The sequence below is a fragment of the Tamandua tetradactyla genome, chromosome 2 (assembly GCF_023851605.1).
Source record: "Tamandua tetradactyla isolate mTamTet1 chromosome 2, mTamTet1.pri, whole genome shotgun sequence".
NCBI classification, from domain to species: domain Eukaryota; kingdom Metazoa; phylum Chordata; class Mammalia; order Pilosa; family Myrmecophagidae; genus Tamandua; species Tamandua tetradactyla.
This window is the reverse complement of record NC_135328.1, coordinates 91,429,524-91,456,566: the sequence shown is the minus strand read 5'-3', so window position 1 is coordinate 91,456,566 and position 27,043 is coordinate 91,429,524. Positions and strand designations below refer to the sequence as shown.

The 27,043-nt window shown below is 40.3% G+C and overlaps 1 protein-coding gene and 1 long non-coding RNA gene across 4 annotated transcripts in view; one reads left to right on the top strand and one right to left on the bottom strand.

Annotated features, from left to right (window-relative positions):
- Positions 1–1,993: 1,993 nt before the first annotated feature.
- TPD52L3 (TPD52 like 3) lies at positions 1,994–5,528 on the top strand. The gene has a single exon (XM_077148216.1). The coding sequence runs from the start codon at positions 2,023–2,025 to the stop codon at positions 2,932–2,934; it is 912 nt and encodes a 303-aa protein (XP_077004331.1). The 5' UTR covers positions 1,994–2,022; the 3' UTR covers positions 2,935–5,528.
- Positions 5,529–13,511: 7,983 nt separating this feature from the next.
- LOC143673560 (uncharacterized) overlaps positions 13,512–27,043 on the bottom strand; it is a 35,809-nt gene continuing 22,277 nt past the window's right edge. Inside the window, exons 3-5 of one of the 3 annotated variants that reach the window (XR_013170464.1) lie at positions 15,575–17,519; positions 14,744–14,826; positions 13,512–13,818 (exon numbers count right to left, since the gene is read on the bottom strand). This is a non-coding gene — a long non-coding RNA (uncharacterized LOC143673560). The remainder of the gene's footprint in view (positions 13,819–14,743; positions 14,827–15,574; positions 17,520–27,043) is intronic. The other 2 variants (XR_013170462.1, XR_013170463.1) reach the window with 2 other exon arrangements.

Here is a 27,043-nt window from a genome sequence, read left to right as displayed (position 1 = left end):
TTTGTGGGCCTTTCTATAATATAAATAAATTATTTCATTCTTTAACTTAGAGATTTAAATTCTAAATATTTTAGTATTTTACACTTAAATGGATGGTTTAATCAAAGAAATTGGGTTGAAATTACCATAAATTAAATGAAATTTAATTTGATAGAGTTATGAATTCAAAGTGTTTTCAAATATGCATGCTGTTTGTATGCGTTTATGCATAAACCTAATAAAATGGACTTTTCCATTATGGTACTTATTTGTCCAGGTCTATTCAGAAAGTCAGAACATTGCTTGCTGAGAGCACCCTTCCAGAGGCCATGTCTCAGTTTGGGATGTGGGAACCAAGTTGCTGAGAGAGGCCAAGTCAGTTTTGCTAAGAGGGAAAAATGATGATTCTATCAAAAGGAAGCAAAGGCTTAAGAAGGATTTCACTGAGGAGCAAGGAAGCATAGAAATGAGAAAATAGTGAGATTGGTAGCTGAAACAATCCAAAGAAAGATCATCTAATGCAAGTTCAGATATGGAGATTTGGAATCTCAACTTTGAATGGGAAGTTGGCCCATTCTTGGCCCTTTGTCCTCGATTTTAAAGAGTTTCTGACTGAGGACATTCCTGGACCCACAGTATTTCTACAAGCAGTGGCGGGGGTAGGGGTGGGGGATCCACTCCTTGAAACGAAACAGTTTTAGAGAACCCTTCCTACCATCTTTATCAGGCCTTTGTACATATAGCCATATCCCTCATAAGCCTTCATGTTTCCAACAGGTGTCCTAATTTTTAATCTAGGGAAGCAAAGACTCCAGGGCAAGACAATAATAGTGAACTAAGGATGTGAATACTGAATTAAGGATGTGAAAGGGTTATTTAATATAAACCTAAAGGAGGGCCAGAGTCGGTTTAGGTGGACACCTGGATGTTTCATTGTGGACACATAGGCGTAAGCATGGCAAATTGCTGAAATTTGCTGAGGATCATCATGTTTCACAAGAACTAAGAGATTATTTAACAAAATCACTAGAATCTAAGACTAGCTCAAAGCTATTCCCTGGTAATGGTCAGCCAGACAAAAACAAACAAACAAATAAACAAAAAAAACCTGAATGATAACCAATCACATATCCTCACTTGACTGAAGTCCTATTTTTTTCCACTGTATAAAATACAAGCTGTCAGTCAGGCCATGATGGCTCAGCAGGCACAGTTCTCACCTGCCATGCTGGAGAATCCGGTTTGATTCCCGGTGCCTGCCCATGTTAAAAATAAAATACAAGCTCTCTCTAGAAAAGGATTGTATGAATGGATGTTCTGATATTCTGACCATACCCAACTGCTTCTATTTTACTGTTCACATTTCCTCCCACAACTGATAACTGTGTGAGCCCACATGCTTTCAGAAATGTGAGTGGATTCAGGTAAAAAAAGAATATGTAACTGCAAACAAAATTTCATGCACTGTCGATTTACATATATTTAATGCCCTCTTCCCTTAAATTTCACAGTACAATACATAGGCTTTGCTTTTATTAAGCTTAAATCTGACAAAACCTTTGCAGGTTTAGTCATTCTCCCTTTCTCCTCCACACAAAAAAAATAACAATTATGACTAGTCGGACTCATTTCCTGAGTTCTGCTATTCCCAGCTTCCGGCACTGCTGATACCTCATTGGGATTACGTTAGTCACTCTGGGACTCAGAATTCTGAGGAGCCTTCCAATCTGCTTTACATGTGGTGCTAAGAGTTTCTTGGGAACCTAAGAATGGAAAACGAGAAGGGGATGAGCCTGGGAGCTCTGGAGTCCCCACCCCATTTCTGTGGAGTACTTATTTATTTTTATGTATTGAGATTTTGGTAAGTTGTTGTTGACTTAAAGGGTTCAAGGGTTTGAAAATGGCTGGTATTGTGGAAAGAGATCTAAAAGGCAAATCAGATGATGTGGTTTGGAGGCCAGTACTTGCCACCTCCCGAGGCAGGAAGTTAAATCCCCCTCCTCTCTGGTAATATAACGGGGCTGCCTATCACGCACCGTCGTTATGACGTCCAACTGCCACCACGAGAGCGGCTGGTGCCAGGATCGCCTGGGTTGTACGGGACTCCGCCGTTTGGGCCGGAAGTCCCGCCTTCGCGACCCCAAGTTGGCCAGACCCAGCCGTTGCTGGGAAGTGGGACCCGCAGGCGAGGCATCCACTCCCCACATCAGGACACCGACCGACCGGCCCCTAGGCATACATTCCAGCTGTAAAGGTATGGATTCTTCCCACCTAGAGCCCGACCCCAGTGGCCAAGAATCTGACTCCACAAGCCTGGATTTCAACTCTGCGGGCCAAAATTATTTCTCCACCGTCCAAGAATTCGACTCTCTTTACCAAGAATTGGACCTAGACTCACTTAACGAAGATCTCCTTTCCCAGTCCGTGGCAGAAGCCTCTGCAGGCACATTTGAAACCCATCCAATTTCTGAACCAAAGGATCTAACGGATGCGGAGCAAAAGGAGCTCAAATCTGAGCTCACTAAATTGGAAGCGGAAATTGTAACCCTCCGCCATGCCTTGGCCGCCAAAGAGAGACGCTGCGGGGAGCTCAAGAGAAAGCTGGGCCTAGCAGCCTTGGTAGGGCTGAGGCAGAATCTGTCCAAGAGTTGGCATGATGTCCAGGTCTCCAACGCCCACATGAAACAAAAGACATCAGCTGCCCTGTCCACTGTGGGCTCTTCCATATGCCGGAAGCTTGGAGATATGAAGAAGTCGGCCACCTTCAAATCTTTTGAATGTCTTATGGGGACATTTAAGTCCAAAGCCACAGGTGGCAGAGAGCTTGTTAGTGACTGCCTTCCTTCTCCAGCAGGGAGTGGGGAGGATCAGCTCTTAGTTCGCAGCTGTGAGGAGGATCTGTTCCCTTTTCCCAGGAGTGGGGATGACCCACTCCCGGTTCCAGAGCCGGAATGAGCCCCTTGGTTACCTTGCCTGGCCACCGAACCTGTGCAAAAACCCCTTCCCTCATCACAGTTGCAACTGTGCCCAACAAAAGCAAGCAACCAAACCACGATGGTAAAGTTAATCCAGAAAATGGACAGAGTCGGTTTCGAGAAAAGTAATGCCCATTTGTACATAGATATTTGCTATTGTTCAGCTTGATAGAGAACTCAAAGTTTTGTATCTGGCTGTTTTAAAGTTTATAGGTGAGATGTTTCACTATGCTAACTAACCATCCTTAGGTTGCATTGAAATGAATAAGACACTGGCTCAAAGAGGGGTCTTAGGCCAAAGCCCAAATTCTCTTTTGGAAAACTAGTTTGTTAAAAGGCCAACTTAGATTTCTCTTTAGGATTGGGAAGTGTTGTGAAATAAAGTGTAGCAATCACCCTATTTCCCTATTTCCCCAAGTCCCAAAAGGAACACAGTCACCACGAAAGTTCCATTTGGCCTACACTTTTTATTTTAAAAAGATGACCATGAAAACTGTCCATTTTCTCTGAGACCCTCAGAAAGGGGTTGGGGGCTCACTAAATTGGAAGTGGAAATTGTGTGTGTGTGTGTGTGTGTGTGTGTGTGTACACACACACATATATATACACACACACACGTAATAGACTTGTTACATTAATGCTAAATCTTTATAAAATTTGTTTGGTTTTTCTCCTACACTCCTAATGAGCAAAGCAAAAGCCTGAATTTATGAGACTGTTACCACTCTGGCTCAAGCTGAAATTGCAACTTTACATTGCTTTGTGTTTGTAATCTTTTTTATATATCAAAAGTGGGGACTTTGAAATTTAGCCCTTGTGGCAGCATGCTTTTGCCACAGTAGCATACCACCTGTTCTGCAGCAATTCCAAGTTAGTTATCATCTCCAGTTAAGGGGCTATAGAGGAAACAGCATAGCCAAGTGCAAGAAAGATTAACACCTGCTCTATGCAACATTTAAAAGAGAATGTCCATCCTATGTAATGCTGGCTGTTATCCTTTGAATGGATCTAACAGATTATACATCACTAGTCTGCTTGACTCCAAATCTGTCCTTGTTTAAAGCTAACCCCAGTTGAGAATGAAGCAGGATTTGACCCTCCCAGGACAGGGCCAGGGATGGGATGTCAGGATAGTAGGACTCTGGTTTGGGTTTGTTTGAACTTTCTGCTATCTGATTTTCACAGGAGCTATAAGGTTTTTTGTGGTTTGTTCTTTTCAGTTTTCAAAATGCCACGCCCTAGCACTGCTTTCATTTCTCATGTTACATTGCCTGAGGAAAACTTTGTGTTTTATTGGTTCTCAACAGGGGGATGAGGATCTTTGTGTACATATCAATAACTTCTCACTGCCCAAAGGTTGTCCCTTCTGCCTGAGAGGATGATCCTGTTTTAAGTATTGCATGCTCCCCCTGCATTCCTTTGGTTTTCCTACAAGCAAAACCAAATAACACTATAAATGCAAAATCACTTGGTAAGCTGAAAAGCCACTAATGTATCCCAACCCTCCACAGATTTCTGAAAACAAAGTTTTGCTTGGTTTAAAACAAGATGTTCAAATATTTTACATGTGTGTTTTTAATTTGTTGTCTTTATCAGTCAAAATGATTTTCTATGCTGAAAGAGTCAAATTTGTAGCATGCAAGAAGCAAAAATGGCCCAACAGGCAAAAGCTTTGACCGTATATTACAGAAAGGCTTGTGTCTGGGGAAATCTCAAACTATCATGGGCCAAACCCAGAATATGTTCTGTTTTATTTAATAATTCATACAAATGCAGTAATGGTTTCTCCCAATAAATTCTCAGTTTCACACGAGCAGTAAAGACCATGTCTGTTTTTGTTCATCACTGTATTCCCATGCCTGGTTTAGGGTAGATGTCCAGTAATTGATCCTTGTGGAATCAATGAAGGAACAGTATCACATACTTCAGACATCTAATCTTGGATCCAAGAGATTGTCAACAACATGAACTGATTGAAAAGTTTTTTTTCTCTTTAAACAAAGCATTTTACTTTCCTATTCAAATACTATTTGAGACCCTAGTATTTGTCAAGCACTGTCCCAGGTTCTGTAAGCACAGAAAGGAATTAGATATGGTCCTTTCTCTCTAGAAACTCAAGTTTTCTAAATCATTACAATTCACCAAACGTGCTAAAATAAAGCAGTGTGCCAGAGATGAAGGAAATCCTGAGGAACGGCTATTCAACTCTGCCTTGCTAGGTCACAAAGGCTTCAGGGAGGCAGATCATCTTAGAAGATTAGTAGGAGTTCACCAGATACAAAAGAATAGAAATTCCACAAAGTATCCAGAGGAACTGAGTCATGAAGGAACATAATAGCATGGTATGTTGCAGGAAATGCCAATATGTCATTGTGGCTGGAGAGAGCGAGGAAGTGGTGACAGCTGAGGATGGAGGAATAAGCAGGGGCAAGATCATAGTCTTGTGTGCTGTCTCAGAAATTAGTATCAGCCAGCAAACCTCTCCTGTGGAATTTGTTGAGACCCATCATTGGAGTTGCCAGCTTCATAGCCTGCCCTATGGATTTTGGACTCTCCCATTCCCACAGTTGCATGAAACACCTTTATAAATTTCATGTTTACAGATATCTCCTGTTGGTTCTGTTTCTCTTGAGAACCCTGACTAATACAGCTCGGTACCTGAGAAACAGAATCTTAAAAATGGATTTTTACAAAAAAATTAAAATAAAAAATAAATGGGTTTTTACAATTGGTTTTCTACTCTGATTAAACCCAAAGGTACTAATGACTGTTTCCAGTAATCAAGGTGGCAGTCTGTGGAGTGACTTGGCAAGTGAGATACACAAAATATCACCATTTGATTCTACTACTTGTATGCTTATACAAGTACAATTGTACGCAAGACTCTGAGTGAGTGTTTTTGACACCTTATAGAGTTTTGTGGAATTAAGAAGTATAATGATACTGGCTGGTTGTTGTTAGATATGCTGGATGCAGTTATGAGGGAAAGGGATGAGCTGAAGGCTTCAAATTTGCAACTTAAGTGCCATATGAAAGATGTAAAAGTTTCCATGTGTGCCCTGAAAGAAAATCTTATTTCCTATGGTCGCAGACTTGAGATCTCTGAAAACCAGACACAGAGCCTCATTGTTCAAGTAGCAGATTTACAATGAAAACTAAAATCTAAATCTTGCAGGGAGTCTGCTGTTAAAGGACTTTGATTGGAAAATAATGGGATGCTGAAACTTGGGATGGTGGCATATGGCTTGATAGTGATGGTGGTGGGGAGATGGAATCCCTGGAATCTGCTGAGCCTTTGCTAAATAAACCTGTAATGGACTTCTAGCCTGCCTTGAGGATGAATCTGCAAAGGAATGACCTGAGATAATTGGCTTAAAAGACACAGAATTCTATTTCTTTTCATGACCCACCCCCACCACCCTTCTTTTCTTCAAGATTTATAACTACACTGAAGTCCTAAAAGGCCCCTAAAATTGAGGTACAAAGTGTGACCTATGAGGAGTTACAATATACTCCAAAAGAACTGCATGGGTTTTCCAATCTATATAGAAAGAAATCAGGGGTTTATGTGTGGGAATGGATATTAAGGGTATGGGATAATGGTGGAAGAAATATAAAGTTGGATCAAGCTGAATTTATTGATATGGGCCCACTAAGCAAAGATTCTGCATTTAATGTTGTAGCTCGAGGGGTGAGAAGGGGCATTAACAGTCTGTTTGGATGGTTGGCCAAAACATGGATCAAAATGTGGCCAACATTACTTGAAGTTGCAATGCTAGAACTACCCTGGTATAATGTAGATGAAGGGATCCAGAGGCTTAGAGAGATTGGAATGTTAGAGTGCATTTATCATGGAAGACCTGCTCACACACCCCAGGAATGTTCAGAGGACACATCTTTCACCAGAACCTTGAAAAATAAATTTGTGAGACCATCTACATCATCCTTGAAGAGCTCTGTAGTAGCCCTCCTCTTTAGGTTAGATATTAATATGGGAACTGCTGTCACTGAGCTGGAATCCTTAAACACAGTGGGGATGATCAGATCCCAAGTTGGCAGAAGCCATGTGGAGACAGTTAATCACCATAGGCAAGGTGGGTGTGGCCACCATAATGGACAGTAGGCCTAAAGCAGTGATCAAAATTATCTGACTTGCAGAGACTTGTGGCATTGGCTAGTAGATCATGGGGTACCTAGAAGTAAAATAGATGGGCAGTCTACAAAGTTTTTGTTTGAACTGTACAAGCAGAATTCTAGGTCAAGGGAACAGAAGTCTGACTTGAATTACAAAAACAGAGAGTCATGGCCCCTTAATCAGTTCCCAGACTTGAGACAGTTTACAGTTTCAGAGCCCCTTGAATGAGGGGAGGGTGGGATACACTTGGAGAAGGACCTGTTACACTGCCCAAAATTTACAGTTAACCTTGCTGCAAGTCTTCCGCAAGGAGATCTAAGGCCTTTTGCCAGGGTGACTGTGCATTGGGGTAAAGGAAATGATCATATATTTGGGGAATTATTAGACACTGGTTCAGAAGTGACACTAATTCCAGGAGACATCACTCTGGCCCACCAGTCAGAGTAGCAGCTTATGGAGGTCAGGTGATTGATGGAATTTTAGCTCAGGCGCATCTCACAGTGGGTCCAGTGGGTCCCCAAGCCCATTTTGTGGTAATTTCCTCAGTTCCAGAATATATAATTGGAATCAACATACTCTGCAACTGGCAGAATCCCCACATTGGTTCTCTGATTCATGGAGTAAGAGCTATTATGGTAGGAAAAGTGAAGTGGAAGCCATTAGAATTTTCCCTATGTAGCAAAGTAGTAAATCAGGAGCAATACCATATTCTTGGAAGGATTGCAGAGATTAGTGTCACTCTTAAAGACTTGAAGGATGCAGGGGTGGTGATTCCCACCACATCGCCATTCAACTCTCCTATTTGGCCTGTGCAGAAAACAGGTGGGTCTTGGAGGATAACAGTGGATTATCATAAATGTAACTAGGTGATGACTCCAATTGCTGCTGCTGTTCCAGATAAGCTATCATTGCTTGAGCAAATCAGCATATCACCTAGTAACTGGTATGCAGCTATTGATCTGGCAAATGCTTTTTTCTCAATGGCTGTCTGTAAGGACCACCAGAAACAGTTTGCATTCAGCTGGCAAGGCCAGCAGGATACCTTCACTGTCCTACCTCAGGGGTATAACAACTCTCCAGCTCTATGTCACAATCTTGTCCGCAGGGACCTTGATCATTTCTCCCTTCCACAAGACATCACATTTGCCCATTATTTTGATGATATCATGCTGATTTTATGTAGTGAGCAAGAAGTAACAACTACTTCAGACTTATTGGTAAGGCATTTGTGTGTCAGGGGATGGGAGATAAATCCAACAAAAATACTGGGGTCTTCACAGTGGAATTTCTAGGTGTCCAGTGGTGTGGGGCATGTCAAAATATCCCTTCTAAGGTAAAGGATAAGTTGCTGCATCTGGCCCCTCCTATGACCATAAAAGAGGCATAATGCCTAGTTGGCCTCTTTTGATTTTGGAGACAACATATTCCTCATTTGGGTGTGCTACTCTGGTCCATTTACTGAGTGACCATAAAAGCTACTAGTTTTGTGTGGGACCAGAACAAGAGGAGTCTCTGTGACAAGTCCATGCTGCTGTGCAAGCTGCTTTGCCACGTGGGCCATATGATCCAACAGATCTAATGGTGCTGAAGTGTAACTGGCAAGTAGGGATGTTGTATGGACCCTTAGGATTTTGGAGCAAATCCTTACCATCACTGCAGATAACTGCTCTCTTTTTGAGAAGCAGCTTTCAGCCTGCTACTGGGCCTTAGCAGACACTGAACACTTACATGGGACACCAAGTTACCATGAGACCTGGGTTGCCTATCGTGAGCTGAGTGTTTTCTGACCCAAGTGATAAAGTTGGGCATGCACAGCAGCACTCCATCATAAAATGGAAATAGTATATACAAGATAGGGCCAGAGCAGGTCTTGAAGGCACAAGTAAGTTACATGAAGAAGTGGTCCAAATGTCTATGACCCCCACTCCTGCCACATTACTGTCTCTTTCCCAGACCAGAGCTATGGCCTCTTGGGGAGTTCCTTATAATCAGTTGACTGAGAAAGAGAAAACTCGGGCCTGGTTTACACATAGTCTGCACAATATGCGGGTACCCCCAAAAGTGGACAGCTGCTGCACTACAGCCCCTTTCTGGGATGTCCTTAAAGGACAATGGTAAGGGGAAATCCTCCTAGTGGGCAAAACTTCAAGGAGTGCACCTGGTTGTTCATTTTGCTTGGAAGGAGAAGTGACCAGAGGTGCATCTGTATACTGACTCATAGGTTGTTGCTAATGGTTTGGCTGGATGGTCAGGGACTTGGAAGGAGCATGATTGGAAAATTGGTGACAAAGAGATCTGGGGAAGAAGTTTGTGAGTAGACCTTTCTGTGGGTAAAAACATGAAGATACTTGTGTCCCATGTGAATGCTCACCAGAGGGTAACTTCAGCAGAGGAAGGTTTTAATAATCAAGTGGATAATTCATTCTGTGGCTATTAGTCATCCTCTTTCCCCAGCCACTCCTGTTATTGCCCAATGGCTTCACGAAAAAAGTGGACATGGTGGAAGGGATGGACTCAACGTGAACTTCCACTCACCAAGGCCAACCTGGCAATAGCCACTGGTGACTGCCCAATCTTCCAGCAGCAGTGACCCACACTCAGTCCCTGATATGGCACCATTTCCCAAGGTGGTCACCTTGCTATCTGGTGACATGTTGATTACATTGGACCACTTCCATCATGGAGGGGCAGCAATTTGTCCTGAAATAGACACATAATCTGGATATGGGTTTGCCTTCCCTGCATGCAATGCTTCTACAAAAACTATCATCCATGGACTTATGGAACACCTTATCCACTTTCATGGCTTTCCACATAGCATTGCTTCTGATCAAAGAACTCACTTCACAGCAAATGAAGTGTGGGAATGGGCACATACTTATGAAATTATCTGGTCTTACCATGTTCCCCATCAACCATAGGCAGCTGAGTTGATAGAACAATGGAATGGCCTTTTGAAGATTCAATTATAATGCCAACTAGGTGACAACACTTTGCAGGGCTGAGGTACTGTTCTACAGGGGGCTGTGTACACTCTGAATCACCGCTTTATGGTGCTGTTTCTCCTATAGCCAGGATTCACGGGCCCAGGAATCAAGGGGTGGAAATGGGAGTAGCACTACTTACTGATCCAATAGAAAAAAATTTGCCTCCTGTCCCTGAAAGCTTAAGCTCTGCTGGTCTACAGGTCTTAGTTCCAAAAGGAGGAGTGCTCCTACCAGGAGACACATCAATGATTCCATTAAACTGGAGTTAAGATTGCCACCTGGCCACTTTGGGCTTCTCATGCCAGTGAATCAACAGGCATGAAAAGGGATTATCATACTGTCTGGGGTGATTTATCCTGACTATCAAGGGGAAATAGGACTGCAACTACATAATGGAGATAAAGAAGAGTTTTCCTGGAATACAGGAGATCCCCTAGGGCCTCTCTTAGTACTTCCATGCCCTGTAATTAAAGTCAAAGGAAACTGCTACTATCCAATCCAGGCAGGTCTACCAATGCCCAGAAACTTCAAGAATGAAGGTTTGGATCACCCCACCAGGCAAAGATCCATGGCCAGCTGAAGTGTTTGCTGAGGATTAAGGGAACATGGAATGGGTAGAAGAAGGTAGTGATAAAAATGAACTATGACCACATGACCAGTTACAGAAAGAACTGTGATGATATGAATATTTCCTCCCTGTTTTAAGTTTGTATTTGTACATATGCAAATGTCTTTTTTTCCTCTTATATGACATAAATTGTATTGTTCATGTTATAGTATTTAAGTTATAGGATATCAAGTTTAAGAGTTGAATGTTACCTAAGGACTTGCACCCTATTCTAGAGGAATGTAGTGCATTTCCAGTTGTATGTAGGATAGCCGAGTATTGTTAAGGGAAACATGTCTGTTATTGTGTTCTATTTGGAAATTAAGAATGTTTCAAGGTAAGGTGCATAACTGCCAAGTTGACAAAGGTTCAGGTATCAACTTGGCCAGGTGATGTGCCTGGTTGTCCGGTCAAGCAAGCACTGGCCTGACCATTGCTGCAAGAATATTTCGTGGCTGCTTGTTAAACCGGAAGACTGGATTATTAAATCATCAGTCAGTTGACTGCAGCTGTGGCTGATTACATCTGTGATCAACTAAGGGTGTGCCTCCCACAAATAAGATAATCTGATCAGTGAAGACTAATTAAGGAAGAAGAGACACTTTTCCACTTTTTCTTCAGCCAGTGAGCCTCTCCTGTGAAGTTCAAGATGCTTTATTGGAGTTACCAGTTTCACAGCCTGCCCTATGGATTTTGGACTCTTCCATTCCCACAGTTGTGTGAGATACCTTTATAAATGTGATATTTACAGATATCTCCCGTTGGTTCTGTTTCTATAGGGAACCTGACTAATAGAGTTCCAAATGACCTAATATTGTCTTAAAAGCAAGGCAATAGGAAATTGCTCTTCACAGCAGTCCCTCAACCCAAGCTCCACAAGAATAAGCAAAGGGCACTGCTTCTCTCCATGGCAGCCCATAAACACTTCTCATATACAGCTTGGCTGTTCAGAGTTCCTTACCACCACAAAAATTCCAGATGATAACTGACTGCATTCCTCCACCCCCTGACCATTATTTATCCCCACTTCCAAAATTACTGAGCATTATACCACCTAGGGGTGGCACCTGCAAGAGCTCAAGTGTTCCCAGCAAAATACCTATAGTTCTCCCCCACGGGGAAGCTCAGAAATTTCTCCAGGATCCACCTCCCTTTTGGAACTTCGCTTTACCAAGAATCCCTCCCACTTCTTGCTACCTCCCCCTTGGATTTCATCTCTCTCCCTACTCCCTTTCGATGCATCTCTGTTGTGGACTGTCTTTTTGGCTTTTGATTTTGGTTTGATTCCTAGATGCTGTCTTTTGAATTTTTTTACACATGTAACCCAGAAGTCCCTGAGTAGGTCTGACTCAGTATCTTGGACTCCTGGCCCTGCAAGAGGGGATTTAGGGAAAAAGAATAGAGAAGAAATCTGTAATGCACATCTTCTCCCAGCCACCACCCTTATGCCACACACCTCTCCTACCAGCTCTTCTCATCATTAAGGGGCTGCTTATACTATCATTTTACCCTATTTCATGCTACACTAACTCCACTGTCATGCTCTTCATCCCCAAACTTCCAACTGACATCACAACTTTTGATGAAATGTTATGAAAGCTTAAATCTAGGATCCCCTCTGAAATGTGGATAAACCTCCCACCAGTTTCTTAAGTGAAAAAAGACTTAGCATTAACTAGGGGTTTGACCTTAATCTGTAGAGCTTACTTGCAATACAAGTAGTTCAAAGAGAAAATTTTTTATAACTCCATAAAGAATCTGACAAAGTCAATGTATTCACGTCAGTGCCTGGCAAGCAGAGGAGACCCTTTGTTTTTATCCAAAGCAAGAAGAATCTCTTCTTTGAAGGGAGAGGTTTGTGGAAGCAAAAGGAGAAGCGAGAGAATGAATTATTGGGGTCAGTGGGTGGGGGAAAAAAAAGGAAACTAACTCAGAAACTGCCCTAAACATGAGCAAAAAAGAATTTCCAGCTTCCCACAATACCTTAGCCCCCAGCCCCTAAACTCCAAAAGCCTCCAGCCCATACCTCATTACCCTACTCCCAAACAGCACATTTGGGAGATTCCCTGCACCAGGCAAAAGGCTTGGAAGTGGAGGAGGGTAAGAGAAAAGGATGCCATTCCTGGCATCTTTAGTTGGACCCCTGAACCCATCTCTCTGTAGAAACACTATTCTTCTAGTATCCAAGTCTGTAGGTCTATTGGAACTCTACTTTAGATCATTACAGGTTAAACACAGCTAAGCACCATGCATGAGATTTGATTTCTATGGAAAATACATTCTGAATTCCACATAACTCACTTCTGCAAATGAACCACTGGAATACTTTCTATTACAATGTGGGGACTGCCTGTGCAACTCTCAAATGAGAGAGGGAGATACGTAAGGGTCACAGGACAAGGAAAGATTATGTGTACTTTTTGTTTGAGTGCTTTCTCATATTTCCTTTTGATCATTCTAGAGATCAAAAAATATGTTCCCTTCCTTCTGCCCATGCATTAAAGGACCCTGAATTCACTGACCAGTACATCAATTGATTCCTGCAGAGTCAAAGCAAAACTTTTGGTCTCACTTGCTTAAAAGTTTGATAGAACAAGTAAAAGTTAGAAAGAAGCTTAATTTTAGCTTCTTTGGGCTTTTTGATCATGAAAGCTACCAAAGTATATCAAGAACGTCTTTACTGAAGTTCAGAGAATTAAACTTAACTAAATTCAAATTTAACTATTTTCACTGCTTTAACATATTTCCATAAACTAAGTTTATAAAGATTGGATTCTTTACTACAATTAATTGTATGTGTTTGTAAATATATGTTTAGATGTGTGGTGATAAGGCAGAGAAACAGAGAAGAATGACTCATGTAGTCTTAGGGAAGCTAAAAGCTTTTTAACTCTGAAGAGATGCCATTACTGAGGGAGCTACAGCTCACTGTTTATATACAAACAATCCATCAGATCATATTTATTCTATTTGACATCCCTTAGCAAAACAATGCAATCAACTTCTATCAAATGAAAATATTTCTATATTGTAAGTTTTCCTGAAAAAAGGAACATGTCGGGTACACAGGTGGTTTAGTAGTAGAATGCTCATCTTCCATGCAGGAGACCTGGGTTTGATTCCCAGACCATGCACCTAAAAAAAAAGAAAGAAAGAAACATGCCATGATTGAAAATAGCTTATTTCATCAAACAAACTTTTCCAAATGAAGCTGTTGGGGTAACAAACATTTTTACATATAAGAAATATTCAGCAAATACTTAAAGAACATTCATAAGTATGAGGATGGTGATAAAGTCCAATAAACCTTGATAACAGGCAGTTGTACATTTAATATATGCCAAGGGCTTTACATAGACTAGCTTCTTTTAATCTCCACAAAAGCCCTTTGAGGAAAGTATTAACCCCATTTTACAAATGAGGAAATTAAAGAGAGATTAAGGGACTTGCCCAATTCCTCACACCTTGCAAGTGGCAGAAAAGACATTAGAATCCAGATTCCTCTGACTCAAAGCCAGGCTCTCAGCCACTCTGCTGCATCCCAAATGGCAGAAATCCTACTACTGCTATTAAACATTAGCCACTATCACAAGGATTGCCCAGGAACATCTTTATAGTGTAAGCATTATGTAAAAAAACTCCAAAGATTTTCTCTATAGGAGAGAGGATGCTTACCCAAGGAAGGTCTTCAATATTATTGCCAGTAACAAACTCTTGAGATTAGAATAAAATATACTTTTGTGCAACAGACATTCTCCATGCAAGCCTCTTTTAGAAGCAAGTGAGTTTGTGTGGGTGCATGCCCACACAAACTCACACTTAAGGAAGTGACCATACTGTCACCCAAAAGAGCTAGGAGGCATAATTATATGCTAGCCCCACCTCCAGTCTTGTACAAGTTCTGATACTAGTGGAAGGCTTAAGTCTGGTGACCTGAGGTAGCTCATTGCATAATCATTTCCTAAAGCTGTTGCTGAACAGTGGATCACCCCTCCTCTTCTTCCCCAGGGAAGCTGAAAAGGCCCTCAACCCTTTCTCCTGGTAGATGAGCCATGCTTACTAGTTCTTGTGGGTTGGACTTTATTACTTCCTTCTAAAAATGGCTGTTGGGATTCAGGAGGAGACCATCACCTTCCAAGTCTCCTAAAGTGAAGGGTATTAGAAATGCAATCAGTTTGTTTCCCACTCTCATCCTCATCCCCAACCCAAGTTCAGGATAGATATGAGTTATTATGAGTCATTATGGATGCTTTATTTCAGAGAGTTTTGTTTAATTGCCTCTAAATTTGTCTTGATGTGTGAATAGGAATGGGCTTGGGCTGCCCACAGCAGCTGCTAGCCCTACTATCGGTGAAAGCAGAGTCTGTACCTCTAATCCAACCTCCACTGACTGGGTGGACACAGCAAGAACCTGTCTTCAGGGCTCTGAATTTCCCTTTTGTAGCATCATATTCTCCAGTTCCAGGGACTGAAAAAAAGCTGAACCACTGATTTGTTGCCAGGGGAACTAAGCAGGTGGCTCTGAGTCCAACAGCTCACAACTAAATGTTCAATTTCTCCTTGGTGGGAAGCAGAGGTTGTTTTAGCTAGAGTAGAAGTTAGATTCCAAATGGCCAGAACTGAACAGTGTTTCCCATGTGCCATCAGAGAGTCAGATGGTACAGAATCATTAAGGAAAGTCAGAATCCATTAGGAAAAGCTTACATTTGAAAGCTGGTAAGACAAAGATCTAATATATAACCCAAAGGCCAAGGCTGGTGTTCTAGTTTGCTAGCTGCTGGAATGCAACACACCAGAGACGTACTGGCTTTCAATAAAAGGGGATTTATTTAGTTAATGTATAGTTCTTCAGAGGAAAGGCAGCTAATTTTCAACTGAGGTTCTTTCTTACATTGGTAATCTCTGCTGGCCTTCTCTCCAGACCTCTGGGTTCCAACAGCTTTCCCTGGAATGATTCCTTTCTGCATCTCCAAAGGCCTGGGCTGAGCTGCGAGTGCTGAGATGAGGCATGCTGAGCTGCTTGGGCTGTGTTACATTGAGCTCTCTCATTTAAGCTTCCAGCAAATTAAATTAGACATCATTCATTGCAGCAGGTACACCTCCTAGCCTACTGCAGATGTAATCAGCAACAGATGAGGTTCACATGTATATTAGTTAGGGTTCTCTAGAGAAACAGAATCAACAGGGAACACTTGTAAATATAAAATTTATAAAAGTGTCTCACGTGACTGTGGGAACACAGAGTCCAAAAATCCACAGAGCAGACTGTGAAGCCGACAATTCCAATGGAGGGTCTGGACGAACCCCACAGGAGAGGCTCACCAGCCAAAACAGAAAGAGCCTGTCTCTTCTAAATCCTCCTTAAAAGGTTTCCAGTGATCAGATTAAGCATTATTCATTGCAGAAGACACTCCCCTTTGGCTGATTACAAACGTAATCAGCTGAGGATGTAGCTGACATGATCATGATTTAATTCTATGAAATGTCCTCATCACAACAAACAGACCAGCACTTGCCCAACCAGACAAACAGGTACCACCACTTGGTCAAGTTGACACATGAACCTAACCATGACAACATGCCATTGGCTCCTATCCACTGCAATAGAATTAGGTACCTTCACCTGGCCAAGTTGACACCTAAACCTAACTACCACAGCTGGAACTGCAGAAACAAGAATCAGGCAAATGAGGGCATCCAAATGCATTGCTGCAAAGAACTTCAGGGTGTTTATGTGTGATGTTAAGATACCATGAAACACAAAAGGACACATGGCCAGATTTTCAGCCTTATAACGAAGTGTGCAGCGTTCTGCCTCCTGCCCAGCTCTTAGAATAGTTTGAAGAGGTCTTTATTTCCAGTTCCAGGCCCAGGGATGTGCATTACTGGATCATATTATAGAAAAGCTCCTTACACACATGACATCAGCTTGGCTCAATGGGCAGCCTTATACTGTGGTCTACTTTGACTGCTTAACCACAGACTGGATGAGATCTCAAGCCCCTGCTTGCAGATCTTTGCACATGTATGTAAAAGTCCCAAGTCCTCTCCCACTTAAGGTTCTGCAGTTATAAGTACGATCTGATTGGTAAACAAGCATACTAATAAAACAAAAATCCCAACTCATTATCATGATCCTCAAGGCTTATCCTATCCATCTTGTGTTATGAGCACAGCCTCCCTTTACCAGCATCCAGCCTCACCAGTCTTTTGTTCTTTAATCAATCCAAGTCCAGCACCACTCCTAGACTCAGGACCTCCCCCAAGTCCCATACCTTTTATAGGGTCCCATGTAGCCTACTTCTATTCATGCCCTTCCCTATAGGCCAAGAGACATGCCTCCTGGGAGCCAGTAGTTCCCATCCATCTAAATCACACTTGCAACTCACATAAAATGGTCTGCTCAAATAGCATGAAGCATGTTCCAAGGGTCCACAAGGACCTCTTCCCTAGGTGCCTCTTCCTGAGAGGACTACTCCCATTAGTATGTACATCCCTAGATACATACTATCTAGGGAGGTACAATCATGTAATAAAGAGAATTGGAAAATAATTAATGAAAAAAGAGGTAAAATTACTCGACATGTTTGGTTAGTTCTGTGCAGAAAAAAAAAGTTTAAATTAAAAGAAGTGCCTTTAGCTATGCTCTGAAGTTCAACTCATTAAGGCTTTGTTAAATCAGGAAGCCGGGAAATCTTGGACCTTAAGTTTTCCACCCAGAGGTCTCTAGTTCTTGCCTCTTTTGATGAAAATCCAGGGACTTTGCTCCTGGTCTTCTAATACTTCCAGTGCTTCAGATGTTTGAGGATTAAAGTCAGCACTTCTCAAGGTCACAGCTATAGTAATGCAACAACACAAATTTTGTTACTAAAGGTCAGGATTGTATCTTCCAAAATATTTTTTCGAATAGAAATATCAATCATGTTTGGATTTTGGCACAGAGATTTGAGTGTTTAGTACTTACTATCTTAAAAGAGCTTCTCATGAATACCAGCTTGCTGACAAATTAAATGATAAATGTAAATAAAAATAAGATGCTATATGATTATTTAAATGATTTATAGCTCTAAGCAATACTAATTTTATTAAGAAAGTTTTGGGCTAAAATATCTGGCTGCTTATTATAGAGGTAAACTGAGCTCACATTTCTGTTGTGGAAATATTTTTAAATACTATCTGTGGTTAACTTTTTAAAGCAACCTATTTGATTTTTACTTAACCATTAATTTTCATAGAAATAGTGGAGAGCAGCTGTCTTTCAAAACTCACTGTTGCTTCTCTATTTTTAGACACCCCTTTTATTCTCCATACCAGGTTGGATGGTTAATTCAGATTTCTTAGAAAACAGAGCATGAAGCAAAACTTTGTGCTAATTCTTTACTGAAGGTTCAGTCCCAGGGAGGCAAAAGGGGGGAAAGCAATTGAGGCAAAAGAAGAGATAAAGACACTGCAAAATTGTGTATTTACTGATATGGCCACACTTTTATAAAAAACTGACAAGTTGCTTGGTAATATGGGATATCTCCAGTTTGGAATCATTGCATCATGGGATATTTGAAGAACTAGCAATTTATTTGCCAGCTTTTTTCCATTTCCTCCCTCCCATTGGTTAAAGTTTGCCCATAGGGCATTAACTCCATGCTGTTCCTGCCATGTAAAGACAAACTGGTTTCAAATTTCCCTGCTGATGGATAGTGGAAGGAAAACATTCATTAAATTTAGGTCAGAGCTGATCAAATCTATAATTATAAATAAGTTCTTGCATTAACTATTTCAACGGTTTGATAGTGGACAAGAGTTAATATTTGAGGGTTATACAGGAAAAACTAAAAATGCATGCTATAGCCAATAGTCAACAGGAACACATCAACAATACCACAGCACTACCAAGGGCAACTAATGGGGGAGGGGGGGAGGGACAAGTGATAAGGGGTAGTTTTTATTTGACAGTTGGTGATGTTGTGTTTGCCGGTTCTTCATCATTATGTAACAATGAAAATTGTCTAAACTTGAGAGTGCTGCTGATTGCACAATCAAATAAGGATACTGTAACACATGGTCTGTTTATTTTGGACATTATCCATGATGCCCAACAGATGGAGGAAGCTGAAGGATACAATGACTGAGAAGCATAATGGCAAATGGTGATAAATTTATATGATGGAATATGGTGTGGCTACAAAAAGGAAAGATGTTGAGAGACACACAATAAACTGAATACACCTTGGGGATAATGTGTTGTGCAAAATGAGCCAGAAACAAAAGAACAATTATGCTGAGGTCTCTCAGAAAATACTTATGGAGCCTAGATTGTAAGCCCTTATAGTAGTCACATTTAGTCTGAAGCTGTAAATGTATTTCTAGATTCTGAGACACTTAGCTTTATGTGTATCAGCTTGTATTTCTAAGACCCAGAAATGGAGTATGCAGCCCTGAAATTTAGCATAGCTATATACAATAACAAAGTAACTGAAAAAGAGATCAGGCCTCAATTAGAGTTTAAAACGAAGCCAATATGGCTGGGTATAAGGTAAATTAGAATGCAAGGTAAAAAATGATAGTGTATGTACTCTAATCCTTCACCTACTGCATGAGATCAAAGGCAGAAAGGTTTATTATGTCTAGAACCTAAATTTTCTGTGACACACAATCTAAATCAACCTGTCTCAATAGCTCATTTAAACAACCCAAACTCCTGGAGTCTAGTACAGGTATGAGGCCTTATAATTCTGTATAGCTTAGTGTAATATGGATGCATCCCAGACTATGGTAGGCTGATAATTAAGGAGTCCCTTGAGTGTCCAAAGGGCATGGGGGGGGGTGTATATATATATGTATATATATATTTAATAGTTTAACTGTTAAATTTTTCCATCTGGGAAACCCAGGTACCCTCTCAACTACTGGGGACTCCCAAGAAAACAGGCCAAGCTCTTGATTTTGAGACGTGCCCTTATGAAACTTATTTCTGTAGTGGAGAAGCTAAGACTTCCTATAATGAGGCCTAAGAGTTGCTTCCAGGAAACCTCTTTTGTTGCTCAAATGAGGCCTCTCTCACTCTCTAAGCCCAGCTCTGTAAGGAAAACCAATACCCTACCCTCTACATGGAACATGACATCCAGAGAGTAAAGTCTCCTTGACAACATGGGGCTTAACTCCCCAAGATGAGTGTGGACCTGGCACTGTGGGATTGGCAATGCCTTCTGGACCAAATGGGGGAAGACGTGTAATAAAATAAGGCATGAGTGGCTAAGAGAGATCAAAAAGAATCAAGAGGTTATTCTGGAGGCTATTCCTGTGCAAGCTTCAGTTAGATAGTGCTTATTGCCTTGTTTGCTAAACTCCAACCGACATTACACCTGTTGACTTGAAAGAATACCTAGGGCTCGAACTGAGACTCTATAAAGGTTTCATGCACTAGGTCTGCCTTCCTGGAACATATAATTCCTAGATCAGTTAAATCCTGAAATTCAGAATGAACAGCCTCTCCAAGATTATCAATTAATTTCAATCTCCTTTCCTTTAGTGTGGACTCCCTTCTCAACATGAAAATGTCAAAACGGGCATTTCCCAATGATCCCTATAGATTGGGAGAAGGATTAAAGGAGAAGGAGGATGTATAACAAAGAAAATGGGATTTAACAAATGAGTATGGCTGCTGAATCACTATATTAATTTTCCTTCTAGCCTCCTGTGTTTGGTAGCAGCTAGGAGGAAAAATCTGAGATGGCGGATGGTAGTTCTTGACAAACTCTAGGATGTGTTCTGTAACTACTTGTTGAAGTATGCTTTGAAAATTATGACTTTTTTCTTTCTTTACTTTGTATATATATTATATCTTACAATTAAAAATGTTTAAAAAATGGATCAGGATCTTAAATGTAAATGTAAGACTATAACAATTTTAGGAAAAAAAACATAAAAAATCTTTAAGGTTTAGGGCTAGGCAGAGGTCTTAGACTTGACACAAAAGTATGGTTCATAAAAGGAAAAATTGGTAAATTGGATCCCATCAACATTCAAAATTTTTACTTCGTGAAAGACCCTGTTAAGAGGATGAAAAATAAGTACAGACTGGGAGAAAATATTTTCAAACCATATATCTGACAAAGGACTGGTATCTGGAATTTATAAAGAACTTTCAATAAAACTTTTTACTTTCAATAGTAAAAATCTATACAATCCAATTAGAAAATGGGCAAAATGATATTTCACCAGAGAGAATATATAGATCACAAATAAGCACATGAAAAGATGTTCAACATCATTAGGGAAATGCAGATTAAAACTACACACCTATCAGAATGGCTAAAATAAGAAACATCAAATGCTGGTGAGGATGTGGAGAAACTGGCTCACTCATCCATTGCTGATGGGAATGTAAAATGGTACAGCCTCTCCAGAAAATTAATTGGCAGTTTCTTATAAAACCAAACATGTAACTACTTTAGGTCCCAGCACTTAAACTCTTGGACATTTATCCTAGAGAACTGAAAATTTATGTTCACACACAAAATTCCTGCATGAATGCTCATAGCATCTTTATCTGTAATAGCCAAAAACTTGAAACAACCTAGATAGTCTTCAAAACATGAATGGTGAAACAAACTGTGATGCATCCATACTACAAAATACTACTCAGCAATAAAAAAACACAAACTATTGGTACATACAACAACTGGAATGACTCACAGGGGAATTATGCTGAGGACCAAAAAATCCATCCAAAAAGTTTATATATAGTTTCATTTTATAAACATTTTTGGAATGACAAAAGTATAAAAATGGAGAACAGATTAGTGGTTGCTAAGGGTTAGGGAGAGGGGGCAGAAGAAGGTAAATGTGGCTATATAAGGGTGACATGAGGGCTCTTGTGGTGATCCAATTGCTTTGTGCCTTAATATATCAATGTCAACATCCTGGTTGTGATATTATATGATAGTTTTGCAAGATGTTACCATTGGGGGAAATTGGGTGAAGGATGCAGAAGATCTCCATGTATTATTTCTCCCAACTACATGTGTAGTTAACCCAAAGTAAAATGTTTAATAATAATAATAATAATAATTTAGGCCAGAGACTGAATTGATGTGTTGCAGTAAAGATAACTATATCCTGTCCACCAGCCATGACTGGGAGTACCAATGGGCTGAATTTATGGTGGTTCACCATTGTCCATCGTGATTCATTAGGTTTTGAGAAAAGTAGATAAGAGAATTGAAAGGGAATAAAATGGGGACCAATCCCCACTCCTTCAAGTCTGATATTGTAGTGCTAATCTCTGCAATTCCTTCTGGGGCGAATTCCTTCAAACACTTACATTCCATACATGGAGTAAAATCAATGGCTCACAGTATCATGATATAGTTCTGTATTCATCACCATGATCATTTTTTAGAACATTTGCATCACTCATGAAAAAAATTAAAAGAAAAAACTCATACATTCCATCCCCTTACCCTCCTCATTGACCACTAGTATTTCCATCTACCCAATTTATTTTACCTCTTATCCCCTCTATTATTTTATTTATTTTTTAAAATTTATTTATTAATTTAAAAAATTAAGAAACCAAATAAACCATCCACATACATAATCAGTAATTTACAATATCATCACTTAGTTGCATATTCAATATTTCTTAGAACATTTGCATTAATTCAGAAAAAGAAATAAAAAGACAGTAGAAAAAGAAATAAAACGAACACAGGAAAAAAAAAAAGATATACCTACCATATCCCTTACCCCTCGCTTTCATTGATCACTACCATTTCAAACTAAATTTATTTTAACATTTGTTCCCCCTATTATTTATTTTTATTCCATATGTTCTACTCATCTGTTAACAAGGTAGATAAAGGAGCATCAGACACAAGGTTTCCACAATCCACAGTCACATTGTGAAAACTATGTCATTATTCAGTCGTCCTCAGGAAACATGACTACTAGAACACAGCTCTACATATTCAGGCAGTTCCCTCCAGCTTCTCCATTACATCTTGAATAACAAGATGATATCTACTTAATGCGTATGAATAACCTCCAGGACAACCTCTCGACTCTGTTTGGAATCTCTCAGCCATTGACACTTTGTCTCATTTTACTCTTCCCCCTTTTGGTCGAGAAGGTTTTCTCAATCCCTTGATGCTGAGTCTCAGACCATTCTAGGATTTCAGTCCCATGTTGCCAGGAAGGTCCACACCCCTGGGAGTCATGTCCCATGTAGACAGGGGGACGGTGGTAAGTTTTCTTGTTGTGTTGGCTGGGGAGAGAGGCCACATCTGAGCAAAAAAAGAGGCTCTCTTGGGGGTGACTCTTAGGCCTAAATTTTAAGTAGACTTGACCTATCCTTTGTGGGGTTAAGTTTCATATGAACAAACCCCAAGACTGGGGGCTCAACCTATAGCTTTGGTTGTCCACACTGCTTGCGAGAACATCAAGAATTCAACTTGGGGAAGTTGAATTTCTCCCCATTCTCACCATTTCCTGAAGGCAGCTTTGCAAACACTTTTCCACTCACTGACTGATTCATCAGGGCATCACTCTGGACAAACCAACAAAATCTCATGTCTTACCTGAGATTCCAAGTACTTATGGTGTTCAATCAATCTATCCACACAAGTTAGATCAGGAAATGCACCAGTCAAAATATAGATTTTGTAACAAATAAACTTTTTTTGCTTTAGTCTCACACAGAAGGTGACATTTTAAAATATTAATTATCATCTATTTTCAGCACCCTGCAATAATGACATTCCTTTGTTCTTCCTCATGCAAAAACATTTTTAAAATTTGTACATTTAGTCACTATTATTATACACTCTAGGCATTCCTAGATTATACCATCTCGATCTTTAACATCTATCTTTCTTTCTGATTTCATTTATGTCCCCAGCCCTCCTCCCTCTATCATTCTCACATGCAGCTTCATTCAGTGTTTTAACATAATTGCATTACGGTTAGGTAGTATTGTGCTGTCTATTTCTGACTTTTTGTATTCAGTCCTGTTGCACAGTCTGTATCCCTTCAGCTCCATTACCTAATATCTTACCCTATTTTCTATCTCCTGATGGTCTCTGTTACCAATGAAATATTCCAAGTTTATTCACTAATGTCAGTTCATATCAGTGAGACCATACAGTATTTGTCCTTTTGTTTTTGGCTAGTCTCACTCAGCATAATGTTCTCAAGGTCCATCCATGTTGTTACATACTTCATAACTTTATTCTGTCTTAAAGCTGCATAATATTCCATTGTATGTATATACCACAGTTTGTTTAGCCACTCGTCTGTTGATGGACACTTGGGCTGTTTCCATCTCTTCGCAATTGTAAATAATGCTGCTGTAAACATTGGTATGCAAATGTCCGTTTGTGTCTTTGCCCTTATGTCCTCTGAGTAGATACCTAGCGATGGTATTGCTGGGTCATATGGCAATTCTATATTCAGCTTTTTGAGGAACCGCCAAACTGCCTTCCACAGTTGACATTTGCATCATTTGACATTCCCACCAACAGTGAATAAGTGTGCCTCTTTCTCCACATCCTCTCCAGCACTTGTCATTTTCTGTTTTGTTGATAATGGCCATTCTGGTGGGTGTGATATCTCATTGTGGTTTTGATTTGCATTTCTCTAATGGCCAGGGACGTTGAGCATCTCTTCATGTGCCTTTTGGCCATTTGTAGTTCCTCTTCTGAGAGGTGTCTGTTCAAGTCTTTTTCCCATTTTGTAATTGGATTGGCTGTCTTTTTGTTATTGAGTTGAACAATCTCTTCATAAATTCTGGATACTAGACCTTTATCTGATATGTCATTTCCAAATATGGTCTCCCATTGTGTAGGCTGTCTTTTTACTTTCTTGATGAAGTTCTTTGATGCACAAAAGTGTTTAATTTTGACGCATTCCCATTTATTTATTTATTTCTTCAGTGCTCTTGCTTTGGGTGTAAGGTCTATAAAACTGCCTCCAATGATAAGATTTATAAGATATTTCCCTACATTTTCCTCTGTTTTTTGTCTTAGACCTTGTTCTGGTTTGCTAGCTGCCGGAATGCAACACACCAGAGACAGACTGGCTTTTAATAAAAGGGGATTTATTTTGTTTGTTCTTCAGAGGAAAGGCAGCTAACTTTCCACTGAGGTTCTTTCTTACGTGGAAGGCACAAGATGGTCTCTGCTGGTCTTCTCTTCAGGCCCCTGAGTTCCAACAACTTTCCCTAGGGTGACTTCTTTCTGCATCTCCAAAGGCCTGGGCTGAGCTGCTAGTGCTGAGATGAGGAATGCCAAGCTGCTTAGCAATGCTACATTGCAATCTTTCATTTAAGCACCAGCCAATTAATTCAAATGTCACTCATTGCAGCAGACACGCCTCCTAGCCGACTGCAGATTAATTAGCAACAGATGAGGTTCACGTACCATTGGCTTGTGTCTGTAGCAACAGAACTAGGTATGCTCACCTGGCCAAGTTGACAACTGAATCTAACTAACACAAAATTCTAGAAAGACATTATAAGAAAATGAAATATAGGCCAAAGATAATATGCACAAATAAAGTTATGAAGTATGTAACAACATGGATGGACCTTGAGGACATCATGCTGAGTGAGATTAGCCAAAAACAAAAGGACAAATACTGTATGGTCTCACTGATATGAACTGACATTAGTGAATACACTTGAAATATTTTGTTGGTAACAGAAACCATCAGGAGATAGAAATAGGGTAAGATATTGGGTAATTGGAGCTGAAAGGATACAGACTGTGCAACAGGACTGAATTTAAAAACTCAGAAATGGACAGCACAATACTACCTAACTGTAATACAATTTTGTTAAAACACTGAATGAAGCTGCATTTGAGAAGGATATAGGGAGGAGGGCTGGGGGCATAAATGAAATCAGAAAGAAAGATAGACGATAAAGATTGAGATGGTATAATCTAGGAATGCCTAGAGTGTATAACAATAGTGACTAAATGTACAAATTTTAAAAATGTTTTTGCCTGTGGAAGAAGAAAAGAATGTCATTACTGCAGGGTGCTGAAAATAGATGGTAATTAATATTTTAAAATTTCACCTTATATGGGAGACTAAAGCAAAAAATGTTTATTTGGTACAAAATTTATATTTTTGACTAGTGCATTTCCTAATATAACTTATGTAGATAGCTTGATTGAACACCACAAGTTCTTGGAATCTTGGGTAGGACATGGGATTTTGTTGGTTTGTCCAGAGTGATGCCCCGAGTGATTCCCCAAGTTGAATTCTTGATATTCTCACAAGCAGTGGGGACAACCAAAGCTATAGGCTGAGCCCCCAGTCTTGGGGTTTGTTCATATGAAACTTAACCCCACAAAGGATAGGTCAAGTCTACTTAAAATTTAGGCCTAAGAGTCACCCCCAAGAGACCCTCTTTTGTTGCTCAGATGTGGCCTCTCTCTCCAGCCAACATAACAAGCAAACTCACCACCCTCCCCCTGTCTATGTGGGACATGACTCCCAGGGGTGTGGACCTTCCTGGCAATGTGGGACAGAAATCCTAGAATGAGCTGAGATTCAGCATCAAGGGATTGAGAAAAACCCTAGAATGAGCTGAGACTCGGTATCAAAGGATTGAGAAAACCTTTTTGACCAAAAGGGGGAAGAGTGAAATGAGATGAAGTGTCAATGGCTGAAAGATTCCAAACAGAGTGGAGAGGTTGTCCTGGAGGTTATTCATACGCATTAAGTAGATATCACCTTGTTATTCAAGATGTAATGGAGAGGCTGGAGGGAACTGCCTGAGAATGTAGCGCTGTGTTCCAGTAGCCATGTTTCTTGATGATGACTGAATAATGATGTAGCTTTCACAATGTGACTGTGTGATTGTGAAAACCTCGTGTCTGATGCTCCTTTTATCTACCTTGTCAACAGATGAGTGGAACATATGGAATAAAAATAAATAATAGGAGAACAAATGTTAAAATAAATTTAGTTTGAAATGCTAGTGATCAATGAAACCAAGGGTAAGGGGTAAAGGGTATAATTTTTTTTTGTTTTCATTTTATTTCTTTTTCTGTTGTCTTTTTTATATCTTTTTCTGAATTACTGCAAATGTTCTAAGAAATGATGAATATGCAACTATGTGATGATACTGTGAATCACTGATTATACATGTAGAACGGAATGATCATATGTTAATGTTTTTGTTTGTTGTTAATTTTTTTATTAATAAATAAATTTTTTTTTAAATGATAATGCACCTTTTGAGAACGAGGAGAGAGCCGCAGAACCACGACAGAATGATGAAAGAACCACAGAGTCCACCAGCTCGTGACCTTTGGAGATGAAGAAACAGAACGTCCCCAGGGAGCTTCATGAAGCA